This window comes from Taudactylus pleione, unplaced genomic scaffold (assembly GCF_031769625.1).
Source record: "Taudactylus pleione unplaced genomic scaffold, aTauple2 ptg000140l, whole genome shotgun sequence".
Lineage (NCBI taxonomy): Eukaryota > Metazoa > Chordata > Amphibia > Anura > Myobatrachidae > Taudactylus > Taudactylus pleione.
The window spans coordinates 2458327-2474982 of record NW_028284542.1 but is presented as its reverse complement, the minus strand read 5'-3'; the positions used below and the strand labels follow the sequence as shown (position 1 = coordinate 2474982).

General features: G+C 46.0%; 1 protein-coding gene across 2 annotated transcripts in view; it reads right to left on the bottom strand.

The window, feature by feature from the left end:
* Nucleotides 1-16656, bottom strand: part of MYO7A (myosin VIIA) — a 203237-nt gene that overhangs the window by 14733 nt on the left and 171848 nt on the right. For both annotated transcript variants that reach the window (XM_088473794.1, XM_088473795.1), the window contains 6 exons: nt 14812-14969; nt 12202-12355; nt 9597-9752; nt 5946-6051; nt 4926-5039; nt 3011-3098 (listed from right to left, as the gene is read on the bottom strand). In XM_088473794.1, coding sequence (XP_088329920.1) covers nt 3011-3098; nt 4926-5039; nt 5946-6051; nt 9597-9752; nt 12202-12355; nt 14812-14969 — 776 coding nt within the window. The remainder of the gene's footprint in view (nt 1-3010; nt 3099-4925; nt 5040-5945; nt 6052-9596; nt 9753-12201; nt 12356-14811; nt 14970-16656) is intronic.

Sequence of the window (16656 nt, the reverse complement as noted above, 5' to 3'; positions counted from 1 at the left end):
ACTACGACAGGGGGCTGCCCTAATCTTTATTTTTACCTTACATTAATCCCATATGGACCCGTCTCCTCCCTGGAACATTTGAGGGGTGGGGGGCGCCGTAGCACGCATATTCTTCGGACACCCTGGCTACATGCTACTCCTCTGCCAGGGCCGCCTGCATGCATTTGCCCTCCAGGCTAAAAGTTGCCAGCTAGCCCCTGCTGCTCATCATGCCACATCCGAATGATGAGCATACGTTCTTGTTCCGTTGCCTTTTCTCCCAATTCCGCTAGCCGCTCCGCTAGGGTATCCATTCGTTGGGATCCCTGCCGTGCTGGGGAATGCTGAGAAACATAACTGCTGTGAGAGGGGGCAGGACTTTTTGCTCTCACCACGTTCTGAGGGGCGTCCATTGTTACGCTGGCCGCACTTTCCACCTCCGTCTGATGCAACTCCATTCCGCTGTTATCAGTCATCCTGCGTGTTCTCCTGAACTGCAGTTACTCCTCTCCTGAGTAACTCGGCTTCTCTCGTCGGGTGACCGAAAAGCCGCCTGGGATTATCCCACCGCTATGCCACCAGATGTGACCGGACGCCTTTCGCCTAGGACGTCCCTGGTCACTGGTTAGCGCTTTCGGAATCCCAATCACAGTCAGTGACCGCCTGTCACTGACTCCGCCCACTGCGCCATGGGCGTTTAACGATGCTGCTACCACGAAACTCTACCATCGGCGTTTGGAACCGCTTCTGCTGCGTATGCGTTTGACTAACTGTGGACACACCTCCTGTTTGGTATCGGCTGTTCCCACCTGATCCCTCGCAATGGACCAGGTCTGCACGGTAGCTGGCAGAGGGCTTGAACTTGGAGACACGGAGCTCTTACCCAGAACAGCAGGAGAACGGAATAGCGTTTTGGCGCAATTCTGTTGGTCGCAAGATTGAGGCAATTGAAGTAAAGGCAAACGGTGTTTATTTGCTCAATGTCTTAAAGAAGACCCTCCCTTCCGTCTGAAGGGGAATATCACACAGAAATCAAACAGCAATTCTCCACAAAGGATTTTCAAAGATGTACCACATACAGGAATCTTATCAGCAGCTCTCCTCCACACAGAAGTTACAGGGTTGTACACATACAGGGCTCACAGTCCCTCTTTTTATGTCATTCTTACACACAACATCACAGGGGGGCAAGCATAAATTAACAATATATTACATTTCAAAGGAGTCTCTTAATATCCTCCTTCCTAATCCACCAACACAAACTGATTTATCATACATTATACTGTCTCCTAAAATGTTGATATAACATGTCACAGGAAATGGTAAATGACATTCATCCTTATCAATCATTTTGGCATTTCCAACCTTAACACATTCAGTGACATCCAAAAGGTTCTTAAAAACAAATTGTCTTTTCAAAAGGAAGTTCTGTATCTGAAGTGTTTGGCTATATGACACCATTCACACCTTCACACAGTAACCTTCCAGCCAAAGTTTACTGACCACAACAGGTCTTCCTATTCATCAGACCTCCTGCTAGTTTCTGCAGACACAGAGGCTGGTCATGTCATATACAAAAAGTGCATTTAAAACCAATATACATTTAAACCATATAGTGCATAACCTATTAAATATACGTTGCTTCATGCACTAATGCATTGCAGATCAGCTGCAGTGCATTACAGCAATACATATATACTTTAATACAGTTTATTATGAACCATGTGCAGTGTGCTTTTAAACTGTCCACTTTAACTGTTTCAGCGCTGGTCGCAGTGGGAGCTGGCTCTCCCTGTCCTGCAGCGGCCATGACACATCCTACCTACACTCTCCCAGTGCAGCAAGTCCAGGCCGCTGCATATAAAACATTAAAACACACTTATCAACACTCAGCGCATAGCGCAGACTATACATTTACAATAGGCGCGTGGCGCCTTTTGTCCTTTTAAAAATGGCGGCAAAGCGCGGGGGTTAACCCCTTCAGTGCTGTGGCAGCCATTAACCCCGTGTGCCCTGCCTCCGGCCACAGAAGCACTCAAAGCTTAGACCGTACTTTAACTCATGCAATGCGCCACTGCGATGTCATTGGTTCCTAGTAAATTGATAGGCGCCATTATGCATATTTGTTTAAGCCACAAAATGTCTGCTCCCACTGCATCGAGCAGTTGAGCACTCATGAAATTAGAGATGAGCGGTTAAATTTTGATGAAAACAGAACACACTCGAACTTTAGAGGTTTCGACTCTTTCGAGTAATATTGAGTCCCTGGCTCAGGTCTTCCCGCAGGTTGCATCTCAGATCTAAAAACCGGATCTCGCATGTTTCTGATTGCATGTAAGTTCCTCTCTCGTGATTTCAGATGCCAAAAGTGGTCAATAATGACTGGAAATGAATGCTAGGAACAAAAATAGGTCCAAGTTACATGATTTTAGCTGTTTTTTGATAAATATTTCTATTTTTTTTTAAAGAAAACCAAACCAAAACATTTGAGGGTGATTTTGCCAAAACCAAAACACGACGATGATTTAGAACCAAAACACGGGGGTCTGAGCACATCTCTACTTGAAATACAAACTTGAATAACGAGTATTTATTTAGATGCTATGGTAAAAAGTTACAAGTTATTTTCAAGACTTTGAAAACTTTTGCACAATTCCAAAGAAGGGGTGAAGCTAGCCTTTCTGTCACTGTGGCGAAGACTCATCACATTGCTGCTTAGCACGGCCCCTTGGAGGGGATAACTTTGCGCTGACCCCCCCCCCCCCACTCCTGCTCAGCGGCATCACAGCTGAGGCAGATGCAACCACATCCCCTGCTGGCGCACCTTTCTGTCACCCGGGGCACATGCCCCACCTACGCCCCCCCTTCCTGCGGCCCCGAAAGTCTGTCTATATACACTAATCAGGGCTTTGCTGTAATCAGTAAGTTTAGAGGAGATAATATAATGTACAAATAAATCTCACTGGAAACTGCAACATAATAACAGAATGTTTGCACCATCCTGGCACCCCACCCGCTGGCCACTTCTTACCATCCTTGGACGGGCGGGCTTTCTTTATCCAGTCTGTCAGATGTCGGACAAAGTCAAAGAAAAAATCTCCTTCTGGGACACTTATCACCTGAAATACATCAAATAGAAATCATCGGACTAAGAGGGGAATTCAATATGAAACGTAAACTTCGCTTTCGAAATTTACGTTTCATATCGGAGCTTTTACCTGGGAAAAAGTATCGGGCGCGCGCCCGCTTATCCCCGTATTCAATATGAAACTAACGAAAACGGGAGCCTGCGAAGTGGGATTTGCGTAAAGTTACGAAATGTTCCAAAAAAAATTGGAGGACCCCCCTAAAGTTGTAAAAACATGGGGGATCACTATGGGTACCCCCCGTTTTAGCCTGTAAATGAAAGTCGGGGATTTAAATAGCCGCAGCAGGTGTTTTTTTCCCGACATTGAAGAAGTGATGCAGAAGAGCACTTAGGTGATTTTTTTCATTTTTTTAAGTGGTCCCATCAAATTTGGGGTACATGAAAATGGGTACTAGCATATTTTGGTGTCCCTAAAGTACGTTTTTAAAAATTCTGCATTTGTGCACCTGCCGCTATAATTCTATTCTAGAAAACACCTGCCGCATACATGCAGAATAGCCCTGAACCTATTTCCCTATTGTTAAACAATTTTTTCCCATTTTTATTTTTCACCCCAATTTTTAAAATTATTTTTTGGGGTGTCCCTATTTTTTTTTTTTTTACTTTTTTTGACACAGTTATTTTTTAAATGTCATTCCCAGGGGTGCAGGCTATTTTTTTTAAGCCTGCACCCCTAAACCCCAATTCTGCACTTTTTTTCGCCACCTATTCAGTGGTGAAAAGTTATCCCCGTTTTATTTCAAAGACTTTTCGAACCTGCGAAAAGTCTTTGAAATTGAATACAGTGTAAAACTAAAACCTGCGATAATGACGTCATAGGTGCGAAAACATCGCGAAAACGATGTTTTCACTCCCATATTGTATACCCCTATAAGACTACGGGGTATATTTACTAAAGTGCGGGTTTTTAGAAGTGGAGATGTTGCCCATAGCAACCAATTCGATTCTAGCTATTATCTTCTAGAAGGTGATAAATGTTAAGCAGAATCTGATTGGTTGCTATGGGCAACATCTCCACCGTAGTAAATATACCCCTACAGCTCTCGGTGTGCACAACACGTCCCATTACCCAGCCATACCTCCCAACTGTCCTAATTTTGGCAGACAATTCCGATTAGCAATCATCGAAAATGGCGGAGCTTGCTAAAATAAAAAATGAAGAGGCGGATAGGGGGTGGAGTTTGCACAGATTGGCGTTGGGGCTTATGTTTTTCCATATTTCACATGTACTCATATAAATGTTGGTAGGTATAACTATGTAAAGGTATACCTGTTGCCTAAATACAGAAAGACTCGATTCAGTGCAAAAGTACAAATCAACAACGTAAATGCTGTTTGTGCGCACGTGTCCAGCTCCTCTCGTAAGTGTAGGCAGCCATTAGCACCAATATCCAGCTACCTGGAGGAAGCGGACAGCACAACAGTAATGTGAATAGCTCCTATCAAATTCTTATGGCTTTATGTAATCGCCTGCAAGATACAGGCACTGGCGCGATTCCGGCGAGTCTGTCCGTATTTTTAAAGCGGCAATAATTTAGAAAGGCAAAACTAACCTGGTTCAATTATTGTCACTTTAAAAATGTGGAAAAACTCAAAAGAATTACGCCTGTACCTGTGTCCCGCAGGCGACTACATACGGTCTATAGCCTGCATCTGCACACATATGGGGGTCACAAAATGGCTGCCTCCACATTGAATAGGTGCAGCTATGCCAGTCAGCCAGCCAAAGGGTTAACACGCGCGCACACGCCCATAACCCCATTTAGTTTGTGAAACACCACACTCCCTCCATTCTCACCTTATCGGAAATCTTCACAAACAGACTGAAGCCTTCTGGGGATTTCAGGAGAAGCCGGTTAGCAATATCCTGGCAGAAATCCTTGGCCTTGGTGCTAGATTCCACCTCAAATGCCTGTAAGAGAAGAGCACTGTGACCGTCCACCGTGACACTCTGGGGCATGGGATGATATTTATCTGACAGCGTCCCATAGCTCTGAGTACAAAGACGAGATACGACACCAGCCTGATTCCACAAACACTTATGGGATCCATTGTTATGGTCATACTGTGCAGTAGAAGCGCTGGGAACGGATTCAAGTCTACAGTGAACGGGAGCTAGAGAAAAGGTGAACAAATAACCTTTTGGATTCTGGTTTCATATAGGAGATTATGTCTCAGGTTTGGTTCAGTTTCCATTGTAGTTGATAGTTTTAGTAGATGTATGAATGTTCTAATGCTCTGATTGGCTATAGTTTGGTCCAGTTTTCCCAGTGTTATAACACTGTGATTGGCTAGATGTTAGCCTAGACCTAACGTTCTAGCCCTGTGATTGGCTACAGGTTGGTCTAGTTATAGGAGTGTTGTAACGCTGTGATTGGCTAGATGTTAGCCTAGACCTAACGTTCTGGCCCTGTGATTGGCTACAGGTTGGTCTAGTTAAAGGAGTGTTGTAACGCTGTGATTGGCTAGATGTTAGCCTAGACCTAACGTTCTGGCCCTGTGATTGGCTACAGGTTGGTCTAGTTAAAGGAGTGTTGTAACGCTGTGATTGGCTAGATGTTAGCCTAGACCTAACGTTCTAGCCCTGTGATTGGCTACAGGTTGGTCTAGTTAAAGGAGTGTTGTAACGCTGTGATTGGCTAGATGTTAGTCTAGACCTAACGTTCTAGCCCTGTGATTGGCTACAGGTTGGTTTAAGCACCACTCACCTAAATGTCACTTACACACAGATAAACACAGACACACACTAGGCACGCCCACCCCTGTGAGCCGCATGAAAAATAAATTAAAATGACTTTATGCTCCCGCCATTTCTCACCTCATCCATGTCGTCGGGGAAGTACACTTTGTGGAAAATTTGGGTGGTTTTATGCTGAATCGCTTCCACCTCAACCAAATGTGGCGGATACTTTCTGGAGCCGTTCCTGAGTAAAACAAAAGGTTATACGTCAGTGCCTAACAAGATCCGACTAAAATAATTTAGCGCTGTAAAATGCACCCAAAACGGGACCATTGCATGAAATCAGTAAATGTTGTTCATGGTGTATCTAAGTGCCACATGTAGTAGTGTTATGTAGCCTATAGTTACATAAAATAGATATATTATATTGATCATTATTTGGTATCACAAGCGGGAATAATATATATCAATCAGAGATATTGCTAGAAAATCCTATACTCAGCGCACATACACGGCTGTATCATTTTGACTAGGCAGATTTTACAAAATCAGACCGGTGGCAGTCCGTCAGCATGATCGAAATGTCATATCATATCAGTGTTGACATGCTGGACGTCAATTTAATATACTGAACCCAATGAGACGCCAGCAATTTTGTGAAAGTTTCCATTTAATATTTTTTAGCTTTTTGTAATCTAAAATCACTGTAGTGAGCAGCTCAGATCTGAGAATGAAGATAAAGTACCAGCCAATCAGCTCCTAACTTTCATGTGACAGGCTGTGTTTGAAAAATAACAGGAGCTGCTTGGTTGGTACTTTATCTCCAAGCTTTAATACACCTCCTCTAAGTGATTAAATGAAAAGTTATAAAAGCGGTAAAAGGGAAATATGACTAAACCTGGCTACACACCAGACGATGACGCACCATGCACGTGACGGCGCGATATCTATGAGACAGCCTGTACGCACTGCATGATCTGGCGTACGACCGCATGATATATCGTACCCCGCTGCATCCAGAATCATGGGGATATATTTTCTAAAGCGTGGGTTTTTACAAGTGGAGATGTTGCCCATAGCAACCAATCAGATTCCAGCTATTATGTTCTAGAAGGTGCTAGATAAATTTTAAATGGAATCTGACTGGTTGCTATGGGCAACGTCTCCACTTCTAACAACACGCACTTTAGTAAATGTAAATATACCCCAAGGTGTTGTCCGACGGATCTTCTGATCTGCTGTCCAACGAACGACATACGGGAGCGTGCAATCACCCGTACACATGTGACCAATATATCACTCCGATTAGTCTCAGGGCCTGATTCAGAGCCGGACGCTATTTGCGGACGGTCGTTCCTAAAAAGGGGCCAACTATTTAAATTGACCGCTCGCTCATTGCGGTTTGTTGACGCCTCTATGTCTGAGCGAGCGAACGAACGAAAAATGCGCTCACTATTTTGTAAAGACGCCCCTTTGCCGTTCGCATCACACATCATCTCCGGTATTTATTAGATTAATCGGGTACATCGAAAGGCATCTGAACTGCTTGCAGCGCTTGTGGTAGGTTTTACTTCCCGCTATCACTGCGAGCAGTTCAGGCTAATAGACAACCAAGTGATGTGGTCGATGACGCTCCTATACTAATTATGCACTCAGATTAAACGCCCTTTTTACCGTTAGGCACACCCAGTGGCGGGCTGGGTCGGGGGGCAGGGTGCCATGTGACACAGACTGCACCGCGTGTGTAGCGCTGACCGGTCAGCGCTACACAGCACAAACACACAGCCGCCGGAGCCGGCAGCTGTGTGTTTGCTGTAATCAGCAGCCGCTGAGAGTCTGTCAGACTCTCATCAGCTGCTGCTGCTCCCACTGCGGGAGCCATCTTCCGGCTCCCGCAGTGGGTAATGGGAGAGACGTCGTCATGACGACGTCTCTCCCATAATGCAAAGCGGCCGGAGGAGCAGGTAGAAGTGTCGGGACCAGGAGCGGGAGTTTCAGGTAAGTTTTTTTTTTATTAAGTCTCTCTCTACTGGGGGGGGGACTACTGGGGGAACTACTAGGGGGGGATTACTATGGGGGCACTACCAGGGGGTGGGGGATTACTATTGGGGGCACTACAAGGGGGGACTACTACTACTGGGAGCACTACAAGGGGGGGCTACTACTGGGGGCACTACAAGGGGGGGACTACTACTAGGGGCACTACAGGGGGGGGGACTACTACTAGGGGCTCTGCATAGGGGGAGGGGACTACCACTGGGGGCACTGCATCGAGGGACCACTGCTGGGGGCTCTATATAAAGGGCAATACTGGGGGTACTGCATAGGGGGGAGACTACAACTGGGGCCACTATTTAAGGGGCATTGCATAAGGGTTACCACTATTGGGGGCACTGCATGGGGGGTGGACTGCTACTGGGGGCACTATATAAGGGGCACTGCATAGGGGGTACCACTATTGGGGGCACTATATAAGGGGCTTACTACTGGGGGCACAAGGGGCACTGCAAAGGGGTGACCACTACTGGGGGCACTATATAAGGGGCTTACTACTGTGGGCACTACTGGAGGCCTGCATAAGGGTGTTCTCTCCTGTGGCACACGGGGGCACTGCATATGGGCACTACGACAGGTGGCTGCCCCTAGTCTTTATTTTTACCTTACATTAATCCCATATGGACCCGCCTCCTCCCTGAAACACTTGAGGGGGGGTGGCGCCTTAGCATGCACGTTCTTCGGGCACCCTGGCTACACGCTACACAGGGTGCCTGCATGCATTTGCCCCACAGGCTAAAAGTTGCCAGCCAGTCCCTGGGCACGCCTGCGTTCAGATCGCCACCCATTTTCAAGCACCTTCCCCTGTTACCACCCACAAACGGTACATTCTGTCAATCAAATTAGCAGCCCCTCGCTGTTTTGCGAGCGCTCGATTTTCGACTGCAGTGACTGGTTTGCGCATGCGCATTACGACCCATATGCATGCGCAGTTGTGCGAACATCGCTCATAGCGAACGAGCGGCCGCTTACGAGCGGCTCTGAATTAGGCCCTCAGTACGATAGATCGTCCGATATATCGCATAATGTGTATGGACCTTTAATTAATCATGGGGTTTACCCTCTTTAAAATTGAAATGACACTCTACACTCTGTTTACTTTTTGATAATTGACTTTCTTGAATGATTTATCATTTATAACTAATGTCAATGGTCAGAAACATTCCAGCCGCCATCACTGAATTCTGCATAGTTAGGGAGAGAGAAGAAACGACAGCATCTAAGTACGAGGTTGATTCTCAGTCTCAGAAGACACTGAAATACTGCTTTGGTGCATCTTCAGGTGCCACCATCGGTGGCACCATCGAAAACTTGCACCAACCCTATGGCAAGTGGAGTTTCCCCATCTCACTATGGTGCTCTATGTGAGTGGTTGGGCGTCTGCGTACACAACCACTTTCACCGACAAGTCTGCCACATTCCCATAAGACGGACCATCTCTGTGCGTGCCCTAAAACACCCCTCTGTCACCATCCAGGAACCGTGTGTTTCCCATGCGCACGCTACCTGGATGCGTGTGCAGTGCGACAATGACATAAATCGCACCACTACATGCACCATCCGCGGCACGTGCGACACAGAATCAGGGCTCTATATGTTTAGCATGGGCGCGTCAATGAAATGACGCCGCATTCTATTCAACGTGTGGACTTTAGAAACAGTATTTGCCCAACATTGGCCCAAGTTTCCTCTGACAGAACATTAAAGGAGCAAGAAGAGATGGGACGCTCTTACCGGAGAGCCCTCTGCAGCCGGTGCATACAGTCGGCCGCCAGGACGTGCTGCTTGCGGGTCTGGATAAATCGCTGCACGTGAGGCAGGAGGATGTTGCTGGGTGGGAAGAGGCCGGTGGTCAACCAAAGGAGTTCCCAGCCCTTCTCCTCGCTGTACCTATAAACATCAGTGTGACAGACCCTTACACCTTGTATATAAACAGTGAGAGAGAGGATTTACTGATGCGTGGCTGCCAGCTGTCAGGAAGTATAAACAAGGTATGTTTTTGTAAATCATCATCCTCAAAAAAAAAGTAACAAAATATGTCATCGTCCAATAAGAGCAGCCACACTGTGTGCCTGGGATTTAGGGGTACATTTACTAAAGTGAGAGTTTTTAGAAGTGAGTTTTAAAAGAGATGTTGCCCGTAGCAAATGATCATATTCTCCTTACCATTTAACTAGCACCTTCTAGACGATAATAGCTAGAATGGGCAACATCACTTTTAAAACTCACTTCTAAAAACTGTCACTTTAGTAAATTTACCCCTTATAATCTTCTCAGCTTGCTGCTGGAGCTATACAATAGTTATTTCATGTAAGGAGAGTAAAACAATGGAAATTCTTGTTGTTTCATTGTCTATGGGCGAGATGTACCAAAGCCGTCTACAGAGGGGATACGGGGACAAATGGAGAAATTGCCTATAACAAACAATCAGCTTCTACCAACCAAGTGCCTGATAAATGCTATCTGTAGGCTGATTAGTTGGTTCTCCCCTTATGTCCTTTAAGACAACTGCTAGGAGTAGTAGTAGTAGTAGTCCCCCCGTTTGTAGTGCCCCCAGTAGTAGTAGTCCCCACCCCCAAGCCAATGACGTGAGGTGAAATAGGACAATGGCCCTCATTCAGAGCCGCTCGCTATCTGCGGTCGTTCGTTTTCTAAAAAGGGGTGGCTATTCAAATGAACCGTTCGCACTTTGCGGTCTGTTCACGCCTCTAAATCTGAACGAGCGAGCAAAACATGCGAACGTAAATTTGAAAAATACGCTCCCTGGCCGCTCGCATCATACGTCATGTCCGCTATTTATTAGATTAATCGAGTACATCGACCAGCGTATGAACTGCTCGCTATTCTTGTGGTTGGTTTTTTTAACCACTATTTTGCAAGCAATTCTGACTATAAAACAACCAAGTGACGTTGTCAATGACGCTGCTGGATTAATTATGCACACCCTTAAAACGCCCGTTTTGACCTTTAAGCACGCCTGCGATCGGATTTCCACTCCCCGTTTTCAAGCACCTTCCCCTGTTACCACCCACATACGCCTCATTCTGTCACTCAAATTATCAGGCATTCGCTATTTTGCGAGCACATGAATTTCGACCGCACTGACTGGTTCGCGCATGCGTATAACGATCCGTACGCATGCGCAGTTGGGCAAACATCACTCGGAGCGAACGAGCTGCCGCTTACGAGTGGCTCTGAATCAGGCCCAATGTTCACTAATCCACTGATCCTTTCTTTAAGAGCAAATAATGAATCATAGGCAAACGCAGGGGGGGGGGGGTTCCGTCTGCCTGGAAACCCCCCTCCCCAGCCCACACCATGACAACAATAGAAATAGTAATATAATAGAATGTTACTAGTGCTGCATATTCTTCTCAGTATCACAAATTAAATGATTAGCCCCATCTGTGGATCTTTTAAAATGTGTAATACACCTGTTCACCAACTAGGAGATGTGGAAAACATGCACTGTTAGGGGTGCACTGCTATAGACCATCAATAGGGTTAATTATTAATACTGTATAATAATACACTATCCAGTACATAAGGAGACCTGATATGTACATATATGTCCAGGGCAGTGGTAGTTCTTCTGCTGCTCCCTCAGACTCCCAGGGGTAAATTTACTAAAGTGAGAGTTTTTAGAAGTGAGTTTTAAAAGTGATGTTGCCCATAGCAACCAATCAGATTCTAGCTATTATCTTCTAGAAGGTGCTAGTTAATTGTTAAGTAGAATCTGATTGGTTGCTATGAGCAACATCACTTTTAAAACTCACTTCTAAAAACTCTCACTTAAGTAAATTTACCCCCCGGACTTGCTCCAATGCTCTGGAATAAAAACACTCAGCTCAGGCAGGATGGCCCTACTGCCGCATCTAATGGCTTACTGTGATCACTGGTCCTGTATGTGCTGGAATTATGCAACACAATACACTTTGTATGTAACATATTAAAGCTGGATAAGTGCTAATTCTACCTCTTCATGGACTGGCCACACTCACTCTAAAATCAAGCATTTGGAATCCCCCCTCTGGAAATCCTGCGTTTGGCACTGTGAATCCACTTATTATCAGTGAACCTGACTTCCACAGTTGATAAAAGTGAAGTTCCCTGTCTCTAGAGCAGTGTTGTCAAACTCGGGTCCTTCAGCTTTTGTGGGACTACATATCCCAGCATGCCCTGCCACAGTTTTAGCATGCCCTAATAGCAAAACTGTGGCACTGCATGCTGGGATGTGTAGTTCCACTGCAGCTGGAGGGCCCGAGTTTGACACCACTGCTCTAGAGAATGTATTTGGCACCACAACCTCAGCCTGGGTGAATGGGACGCAGACACTCACTTGATATGGTTGTCGGTGAGCTGCTTGAGGATCTGACAGTAGATCTCGTCCTTCAGTGGTTCGGCTCTTAAGGCACCTTCGAAGATTTGATCGGTCAGCTCGTTGACTGACCGCATGCGTTTGGAGGGGTAATCTCCCATGTACTTTAATATAGGTGCACAAGACGAGTCAAGGAACATAAATAAACATGAAATACAGCCTGTGAGTTTCTATATATGGTATAAGGAGGACTGTGCACGCACCATAGAAAGCAATCTCAGAATGCGCATTCGCCATACCATACATAAGCACGCTGACGGCGTGATGGGTCACTCTTTGTGTGAAATGAGCGGTTTTGGGCGGCTAATAAAACATTGAGTAGGCTTGGGTACATTTAGACCTGATCCTCCTACTTGAGCCAAGTTGAGCGATCGTATAAATTGGCCACACACATGGTTGCAAATTGGATGAGATCTGTACGTTCCTCTCAAAGGTGGAGAAGCCAGAACATTGCAGCTCGTTAGCGATGAATCTGGAGTGATCTGGGCTTCTCAACTATGATCGACTTCATTTCTCATTAAAGTAGAGAAGTAACCAAAGGAACCAATCAGGTTCTAACTGTCATTTTATCTAGCACAGGGGTCTATTTACTAAGCAGTGTTAGGAGACAGAGTGAAAAGTGATAAGGTGCCAGCCAATCAGCTCCCAACTGTCATTTTTCAAACACATCCTGTGAGATGACAGTTGGGAGCTGATTGGCTGGTACCTTATCACTTTTCACTCTGTCTCCTAACACTGCTTAGTAAATAAACCCCACAATCTGTAAAATGACAGTTAGAAGCTGATTGGTTGCTATGGGCAAAACCCCCACTTTATCTCTCTCCAAGGTTTGATTTATTCCCCCTTATGGTACGTACACACGTAGCGATTTAAAAGGACGATTTGATCGATAACGATATCGTTACCGTTATCTATCAGATCGTCCTTTTCACTTATCGTCCTTACCAACTTACCGATGCGCGGGCACGTATGGACGATAGAGATATCGTCCATCGGCCGTGCATGCCAGTCAACTTGCTTGATATCGAGCAAGTTACTATAAGGACCTCGCTATAGTCGATGGTAAGTAGTTGGTGTGCTGGATGATCGATATCAGTCACCCAGCACACTAAGGAGGGTGCATAATGATCTGTCAGCGATATCGTATCGCTGACAGATCTCTACGTGTGTACGCACCGTAAGCCAGATAGAGTACGATCCTATAGCAGTTAATAGGATCATGATCTGGCACTGCAGTCATATTGCTACATAACCTACAGTGACGCCCTATTCTTTGGTAATAAATAATGCTGTTCAAAAAGCAGCTGTGAATATTAGAACCCCTTCTGTTATAAGAAGGCAGCTAATGAAAAAAACTGCGGAATATTTCAAATACACAAAATATAAAAATGCAAATCTGTAACGTTAGAAGAATGAGAAATGTGAAATGAACGCAAACAATAAATCAAAACAAAACTCTGCTGTGAGACAATATATATACACTTCAAACGGAATCCCGACAGCGGCAGCACGGCAGAGGTGGAAATCACGATCGTCCATTAAGGTAAGTATAGCTAACCTAATTCCCACCCCTAACCCTCCCTTAGGGGTGCCTAACCCTAACCTCCCCCCCAAGTGCCTAACCCTAACCCCCTCTAAGTGCCTAAACCTAACCCCCGCTTCCCCGCAGCCTAACCCTAAGTCTCCCGGGGGGGTGCCTAACCCTAACCTCCCCTCGGGGGTGCCTAACCCTAACCACCCCTTCCCCGCAGCCTATCCCTAAGTCTCCCGGGGCTCCCCTAGTCTAACACTAACCTCGGTTGGTGCCTAACGCTAAGTCCCCCCAGGGAGACCCTAACCTAACCCCCCCCGCGGCTGTCCGCACCCGGCTTACCTTCGATCGGTAAGCCAGGTGTCGGTCTCCCGACGTAGGTCTAATGACAGGCGTCGGGATGCCGACACCTGTCATTTGTACCTTGCCGGGATTGGACAGTCGGGAAGCCGGCGGTTGGGATTTCGTCTGTCGGCTTCTCGGCTGCTTCCCCTTGTTATGACTTTATATAAAGGTCAGCAACAGGAAATGTACACTTATACTTTGACTTTTTCTTATAGAGAGGGGGCTCGGGATTGCAGCACAAAAGTGATGATTAATTAAATTAACTATTTGATTTAAGGTTAATTGGTGACATCAAATGACCTTAATTATTAAGTGGAGTTTCCCCATCTCACTATGGTGCTCTATGTGAGTGGTTGGGCGTCTGCGTATACAACCACTTTCACCGACAAGTCTGCCACATTCCCATAAGACGGACCATCTCTGTGCGTGCCCTAAAACACTTCTCTGTCACCATCCAGGAACCGTGTGTTTCCCATGCGCACGCTACCTGGATGCGTGTGCATTGCGACAACGACACATGCAAATCGCACCACTACTACATGCACCATCCGCGGCACGTGCGACACAGAATCAGGGCTCTATATGTTTAGCATGGGCGCGTCAATGAAATTACACCGCATACTATTCAACGTGTGGACTTTAGAAACAGTATCAAATGACCTTAATTATTAAATAATGTGGCAGAGAGAGGATATCGATAAAGGCCATGCAGGCTTCCTGCGACAGCTCGTCGCTCAGCAGCACCTTGCGGAGAAGGGCCTGTTTGATGGGCTCCCGGGTGTAACACCACATCTTGTCTTTCCCTCGGTTCTTAGTGATCATCACGCGGCTCAGGGTGTGCTTCGGGGGCGGCCTACGGCATAGAGGGACAAAGACTTTATGCTCTGAGTACGTGCATTTTACTTACCAAATTGTTCAAAACAAAGGACAATTTCAACCTAGAATGTAGATCTTTCCATGCTTTACAAATATGCTGCGATATCGTGACATACACAAAATCCCCCTCTCGTGTTTGTCAACCCAGATATCTGAGAACCCAGGATGAAAGAGCATGAATCAGACATAAGGCCCCCATACATCAGCAATCTGAAAACCACAAATGAACAATTTGTAGATTTGTTGCTCGATTTTAGGATTTCCCAATCTAGCAATCTGCGCCCATACATTACAGATTTTTTTTTATGATTTGCAGATCATTTTCAGCAAACACAGATCTGCCAATCTTGAAAGGCCCATCATTTTACTAGTAATGGTCTGCAAATCTGCTGATCATCTCCATACACTAGCAATCTACAGCCCCAATCCATCTGTGATTATCTATTGACATCAGCAATTGATTGCAGCAATTTGCAATCGATTGTGTATAAAAAACGTTCCCTTTTTCAATCGATTGTGGAAATTCTGCAATCGATTGAAAAAGGGAAAGATTTTTATACACAATTGATTGCAAATTGCAGAATTGCTGCAATCAATTGCTGATGTATGGGGGCCTTTACATGTTGGACAATCTGATTTAACAATTCCAATCACTATCTGTGAAGCCCATACATTGCAGATTTTTATACACAATCGATTGCAAATTGCAGAATTGCCACAATCGATTGCTGAAGTATGGGGGCCTTTAGACAATGTGGTAGGAGACCAAATAACAGCTGAGAACATGATATAATGTACAGTTGTGATAGGACACAAGGTCACTGAACTGATAACCAGAATTGCAGCTGAATAACGGCCCGATTCAGCTAGGAACGCACTTGCTTATACACACGCACGCGGCCGCTGCAAATATATGCTATATGCGATCACAACGCCGCTGCAGCACTACACAAAGCATAAAGCCGCCCCTTCCCTTTACTCACATCCGAGCTAGTAAAACAGTGAAAATATCGGTAACATCGAGAACCATCGGACCCATACACGCAGTTGTGGTTGACCTGACCTCACTCACAAAGTCCTAAACTTCCTGCACGCAATGAGAGCTCAGGCTGCGCATGCCGTCGCAAGGACTTAAGTATGCACGCCCCTGTAACGGCGTTCAAACGCACAGGCACGCCAGTGTTTCACTAACCACACCCCCATCACCACCCACAAACCGCCACTTCCTGTCAATCAATTTTCCCTGGGTCTGCGTATAGACTGCGATCGCTTCCCCGATCGCAGTGGCTGGTTCGCGCACTGCGATGCATGCGCTTGCGCAGAACGCAACAATAGGCCAATTGCGCGCGTATCAGCAACTGCGTTCTTTGCTGTATCAGGCCCTAAGCTCTGTAAATGTGTCACATAGCAAGACTGTCCTATTATAACACAAATATGTGTCCTATATTGGGCGTGATCTGGTCGGTTCACTTCCGGCACCAGTGGGATCCATTTCAGCTGACAGAAGATGTCTCCTCACAGATCACACAGATCAACAGCAGCCACATATTCCTGATAATGATCTCATCTCCAGGCATATCAATTATGGGTGCAGGGTGTACAGTGCACACGGGCCCCTGGGTCCAGGGAGGGGCCCGCACTGCACATACCTCACTGGTGTCAGT